General features: G+C 43.4%; 1 protein-coding gene across 1 annotated transcript in view; it reads right to left on the reverse strand.

Moving 5' to 3' along the window:
• Positions 1 to 5,137: 5,137 nt before the first annotated feature.
• Gkn1 (gastrokine 1) overlaps positions 5,138 to 6,399 on the reverse strand; it is a 4,807-nt gene continuing 3,545 nt past the window's right edge. Inside the window, exons 5-6 of the mRNA XM_021165590.2 lie at positions 6,054 to 6,195; positions 5,138 to 5,350 (exon numbers count right to left, since the gene is read on the reverse strand). Coding sequence (XP_021021249.2) covers positions 5,253 to 5,350; positions 6,054 to 6,195 — 240 coding nt within the window. The 3' untranslated portion in view covers positions 5,138 to 5,252. The remainder of the gene's footprint in view (positions 5,351 to 6,053; positions 6,196 to 6,399) is intronic.

Consider the following 6,399-nt stretch of genomic DNA (forward strand, 5'->3'; position numbering starts at 1 on the left):
CATGTGTGGATGGGTGTGGTGAAGGATGCTTGCCACTGTGGAACAACTCCACGAGCATCTTCACGGTACAAATATCTTTAGAACACTAGAAATGAATATAGGGATTTGAGGGAAACAAATAGTGGCCTGTTTTGCTTCTTTCCTTCTCTGATTTCCTCTTCTTTGATGAAAGCTATCAAAACATTCAGAATTAATGTCCATTCTCTGAAACTGGTCAGGGTGACCTGCAAGTTAGTAACAGAATCTCAAACTAAGCTGTCAGGGCAAAGTAAGTTCCACCCATTCTAATTAGCTGACTGTGGAAGTTCCTTGGTCTACCCTTAGTGCAATTTCCAGCTGCACAGCAGAGAATAATGGTATTGTCGACCTTGCTGAGTTGTTCAGTAGTTCCACAAGATAGCCCCAGGAAACACTCACTGGCTTTTGGATTTTATTGCTGTTGGAAGACTCTGGAAAATTGCACTTGAATTTCTCCTGGGTGTAAGCAGATCAGGTGATTTTTCTAATCGTGAATCAAAGCTCACTTTGTGTATAGGCTATTCATATTATCAACTTGTAAAAATGCAAAGATGAAGACTTTGGCTTGTCCAGGAAGGACTCGGAATTGGTGGTTTCCTAGGATGCATGTTGGAAACAAATAGAAAACACAGTCAGGCTATCAGTAATCCAATGACAAAGGCTCTATTTGTACAGCCAAGAATGTCCAATAGCTGAGCTCCAGTGGGATGTCTGAGTGCAGTCCATGACCAGAGATGCCCCTCTCTGCTACTTAATTTATTATTATTATTTCTCTCTGTGTGGTATTTGTATATGTGTGGTATGTGTGTGTATATGTGCTGTGTGTATATGTGTATGTGGGCTGTGTACGTGTGTATGTGTGTGTGATGGGGTGAGGAATATGCATGCTATAACATATACATGGAGGTCAGAGAAAAACTTTGTAAACTCTGTTCTCTCACCTTTTTATGAGTATTAAGATCCAATTCAGGTCTTCACGCTTGCTTGGCAAGTGCTTTTATCCACTGAACTATCTCTGCTGGTCCTTTTTCTGGTTTTTGAGATGTATCAATTCATTTCAAAAGCACAGATTGGGGTGGGGGTGGATCTGGGAAGAGTTGGGGGAAGACGTGAAAGGTCAATAGGATCAAAATATATGATATATATATGTATATATGTATATATATATGAAGTTCTCAAAAAGTCAATAAAATGTTAATAGTAAGTATACTTACTATTGATTCTTATTAACTTGTTCATTGGTTCAAATACTTTACAGATATCTACCGTGTTTGGCTCATCTTCATGATCAACTTGACTAGATTTGGAACCACCTGGGAGACAAACATTTGGGAGTGACTGTGAGAGTTTCTAGAGAGTTAACTGAAGAGAAAAGACCCAACCGAAACATAGGCTGGGAGCCAAGGCTGAATAAAGGGGGAGAAGGGAGCCAGAAAGCCTGGTGAGTGCCAGTGTTTATCTCTCTGCTTCCTGGTGGAATGTGAGTAGTGCCTCCCGGCCCTGCCTCCATCTCCTCCCACCACCTTGACTGTATCCTCAAACTGAGAGACACAAGAGACTTTCTCCAGGTTGCTTTCTCGGGATTTTTTTGTTATAAGAATTGAGAAAAAGTAACAATAGATATATTGTATGGAAGTCCCTGTGCTTTGAATGAGGGAATCTGATTTAGCTTGGACTTCCACAGAGATTATTGGGAGACAGAAATGTATAACCAGTATTAGCACATTNGATTTTTATCCTCTCTTTGAGAAAAAACTCAACATGTCCTTTCTACCCCATGACAAGTCCAAGAGAATAATAACATCCTCGGTAACACATCACTAGGACGTCTTGTTCAGAGGTGAATGAAGAAAACACAAACGTCTCTTTCTGTTCTAAAGAACTCNCTTGCACTAAGAGACCTAAGAGTGATCTTGAAGGAGCCCATGGCAATAAGAACAAACTGTGGGCTTTATAAACTGCCTCCAGCTTGGACGAAAGATCCAGGATGCTCATCCCCACTCCTAGCCCATTAGGACTCATCAGAGCACAGGGGTATGTGAACTGAGCTATATCTAACGAAATTTGCATTTCTCTGATATATTTGCTCTGAGTATTGAGCCCTTTGGGAACTGCTTGAGAGTAGCAAGGACTGGGGCAGATTTTTTTTTCAGAGATAAGGAAATGTGTGCCCAACCAGGANGGGTATCTAAGAGGGTAGCTCATCCTGGATCCTCATACGTGGCCTTTCCTATGGCCAAAGTAAAAGCCAAGAAACCACTTGTCACCTATGAAGCACGAGGGTCAGCAAGTTTCCTGAGTAGGGACCAATTCTGAAGCCAGAGCAAACTTGTCAAATAGAAAACTCGAGGCATGGAGGGGACTGTGTTCTTCTCCCCATGGAATTTCTCATCATGNGTGATTGCTGTGAAATCTTAACCGTGTTATAAATTTAAGCTCTTAAAGTATTCCTTATGCCCAAAGAAAACAGTGGAGTCAATGAGTAAACATATAATGAAAGCCAAAGGGAATTATTATCTTTGGGTTGAAATAGATGATACACTCAATGGAATTATTACAAATCCAAGAGCCAATAAGGAAGAAATAAAGACCCATAGTCAGAAAACCGCCCCAAGGCAGAAGGAAAATCTTGGGTGGTAGATAAGGAGGAGCCATAATTTAATGTTTGGACAGAAACTTACAACACAGAAGCATCATGGGAATTCATTACATACTTCCTAAGTAACGGGGATCACTTACGGCACAGTTGTTGACCGTGCACTCAGTTCAGGAACTGTGGGAAAGAGAGGAGGGGAAGAAAACCCTCGAAGCCCGGCAAAGCAGTGAATATTTTTGGACTGATTTCCCCACATGTTGATAGTCCCCCATAAATCATGTTTTCCTAACACAGAACTATTACGCTTACATTTTCTAGTCCCCGTTGCTCTTCAGACTTGTATGAACTGCAGTATGGCTATGCCCCCCACTTGGATGACTTGACCTTGCTCTGAGATGTACCTTCCTAATTTTTTTTAAAGTTTCTGATATATTCTCCTTCCCTAGTACCTAATACCACAGCTTTCTATTTAGTTATAGAATTATAATGCAGAAAAGAGCTGTGTGCATTTTCTCTTCCGGAGCAACATGTGGACAGAAGAGCCTTAGAAGCCATGACTTATGGGAACTGGGGTTATGTGTCTGGCTAAATGTCACCCTGGGTATTGAAAAGAGGTAAACAATCAAACAAGCAAAGCAAAGCTGGCGCAGAGGGAGGAAGCTCGGAGAACAGCAATGATTTTAAAGAGCTTGGCATTTCTAGGAGAAGACAGCCATGTGCCCCAATCGGACCACAGAGGCAGAGCACTGAAATATCTTCTTTAGCTTTAGCAACTAGAAAATCTTTGGTGTTTTTTTATGAATTATGAAAATATAGTGACTTGTTGGAAAGAACCTGACACTTCAGCTGATCTAAATCAACATGCAGCCTCAGGTTAAGGNGGAGTGATAATTGGTTTAAATACCATCTTGCCACAACCCAGAATGACCTGAGCAGGAATCCTTAACTGAGGGATTGTCTATATCTGGTTGGTCTGTGGGAGGGACTGTGGGGCAGTGACTTGATTATTAATTGATTTAGGAAGGTCTGTCCCACTGTGGGCAGCACTATTCTCTAGGCAGGTGGTCCCTGAACTGTATAAGAAAGCCAGCTAAGCATGAGCCTGAGCAATCTAGCAAGCAGTGCTCCATCATGGTATCTGCTCGACTTCCTGCCCTGATACCCCTCAGTATTAACCTTTGACCTGGAAGTGTAAGCCAGACAAACCCTTTCCTCTCATGTTGTTTTTGTGAGTTTCATTACTTTTGTCCCTACTTTGGTTTTAGTGAGTTTCTGAGAACAAAGTTAGATGTGGTCCACTCACCATCTGTTCCAGCGAGAAGCTTTGGGCAGACTCTTCAGTGCCCCTCACCTGAGAAGGNCCGAGTGTCTTCCCTGCATCTCTACTTTAGCACACAGGATGNTAGATGTGATACAAACAGGGATTGGAGATATGATTGGAAGGTTGACCANGCTCCCTGTCCTTACCCTAAGAAGGGCTTCTCAATTGGGGTGTGATATCTCCTCTACCTGGAGCCCAGAATNGGCTCGTGGAGCAGAATGGAGCCAGCTGGGCTCCTGGCTTGAAGTAGAGAAGTTCAGCCACTCCCAGCTTCAGTCTGGCAGCTGACCATTAGCCCGGTAGAAAATGCTTGCCCTTGGATGCTGCCGAGAGCCCAGGATGGCTTTAATAGCTGAGTGATGTTGATACTGTCTGGTCCTGAGCAGTTAGCTAACTTGCTTAGGAACCAGTGTCTTACCCAGCTTTGCTTCATGCATCAGTTCATACTATCTGCAGTGGGTACGATAGGAGACAGCTAGGCCAGCTATGCCCCTGCTCTGACACTGCTCAGATGGACCTTGTGGGGAGGGGGCAGGAAGGGACAAGTTTCTCTAAGGGAACTCCCCTTCTCTCTGTTTCTTCTATAGGAGATCCTTAGCAAATTGCTGGAGAGATAGATGCCTGGGCCAAATTTCACTGTTCCTTGAGCAATTTCCACAAGATGAATTAACGGAGGAGGGAGAAGCCATTTGCTTTCCTGGAGCATGAAAGGTAGCATTGTGGATTTGGCCTCCCTGTGTGGTTAGCTAAAGGAATCAGAGGGGTGTGTGTGTGTGTGTGTGTGTCTTTGCATGTGTCTCTGTGTCCACCCTAAAACTCTGACCTTTGATATTCCTCACAATAACCATAAAGGGCATAGCCCTTACCTAAGGCTTAGTTTGTGAAGTTGATACAGATTACCCCCTGTCTTCTATGTGTGCCCTCTCAATGAATGAGTGATTACAGATACTTCTGGGTCCTTTCAGGGAAAACACCCTTGCTGATTCCAGCCACTTTGAGCTCTTTTTTTCTTTCTTTTAAAACTTGTTTGTCTGTAATGTAGTAAGGCAGCAGTGGCCTATCTGAGCCCAAACCCAGGCTGTGATTTGTAGTATTTGAAAACTCTGAAGGGGTGCTTTATAGGGGAGAGGTCCTGAATACAGGCTGACAGGTGCCACATTGGACTCCCATAGAAATCATGAGGCACGTCATTACAAACTGGATGTGCGGCCACGTGGGTTTATTGAGCCTTAAAGAAGCCAATCACAACCCCCAGAGAACATTCTCAGAGTCAAGCATTGNGATGGTCAGAGCCCACAGGGTGTTTTCCTGTGACCTCTAGTATGTCTCCACTGACGTTCCACAGAAGGACATCCGCAGAATCCAGAGTATGTCAGCTGTGTAGCACTTCTTTGAGTACAAAGGCTGGTTTGGTCCTAGTGAGAAGAAAAGAAGTCCAAATCAGTGACTATCCTAGGACTCTGCAGGGACTGTGAGGAGTCATAATTTCTAAACTATACATTAATTTTAATCCCTCTCTATTCTCCCTGTCTCTTTGTCTCTGCCTCTCTGTCTCTTACTGTTTCTGTCTCTGTTTCTCTCTTGCTTTCTCTTTTCACTTCAGAGATCTGAAAACCTGCTGTTAGATTAGGATCTTAGGCTGACACCTTGTGGATACTATTCTTTGAACGCCTAGGAGTTAAGCATTGGCACTATAGAATNGATAGATTTCATTGGCATCCTCCTTTCATTTGGTCTTCCCTACTTCTCATGCTTTCCTTGAACACACTTGGAGTTTACTCTAGAGCCCACCCACCCAAAAAGATGGTATTCTATAAAGTTAAAGACATAGAACCTGAGCCTGACAAAAGTTTTGTGACCTTTCTCTGGGTCTCAGTTTCCAAAAAGTAAGACTAAGAGCAGAAGCTGTGGATTCTACTAAGGCTTCTGTGAGGAGCCTGTGAACTATTTTTTTTTAATGAACTTTTGAAGCATGGACAACTGTCTGACAAGGAGCAAGCACTAATCTAGTGTCTGCTCTGATAATCCACATGATTGGTCCATCTGTGGTCACACTGTAGAGTGTCTGATGGCTCTCTCAGTACTGCATTGGGGTATACAGCATCTCAGGGTACACACCTGGAATCTCCTCGGCCACATAGGTAGGGATGCCCCTGCACATGCCAGCAATCTTTGGTCCGAATGTATTCAGGTCCTCCACTCTGGTAGGGTTGACGGAGTACATCAAGTCCTTGGGAGATGCTCCTCCAGGCCCTTTACCCTGAAGTTGAGTGTGAAAGGNAAGAAAGAAAGTGAATGATCCCTGAGCCCAGGACTTTACTGATCTGAAGATGTATGTACAAGGGCAGTGGGGACAATTTTTGGTTGCCATTTTGTTTTCAAGTAAGGTAAAGAAACAATTCTAGCTCTGAATGTCTTGGTATTTCTAAGTGTCCCACGAGACTTAGGTGGTTTGAAGTTATAG

This window comes from Mus caroli, chromosome 6 (genome assembly GCF_900094665.2).
Source record: "Mus caroli chromosome 6, CAROLI_EIJ_v1.1, whole genome shotgun sequence".
Classification (NCBI taxonomy): domain Eukaryota; kingdom Metazoa; phylum Chordata; class Mammalia; order Rodentia; family Muridae; genus Mus; species Mus caroli.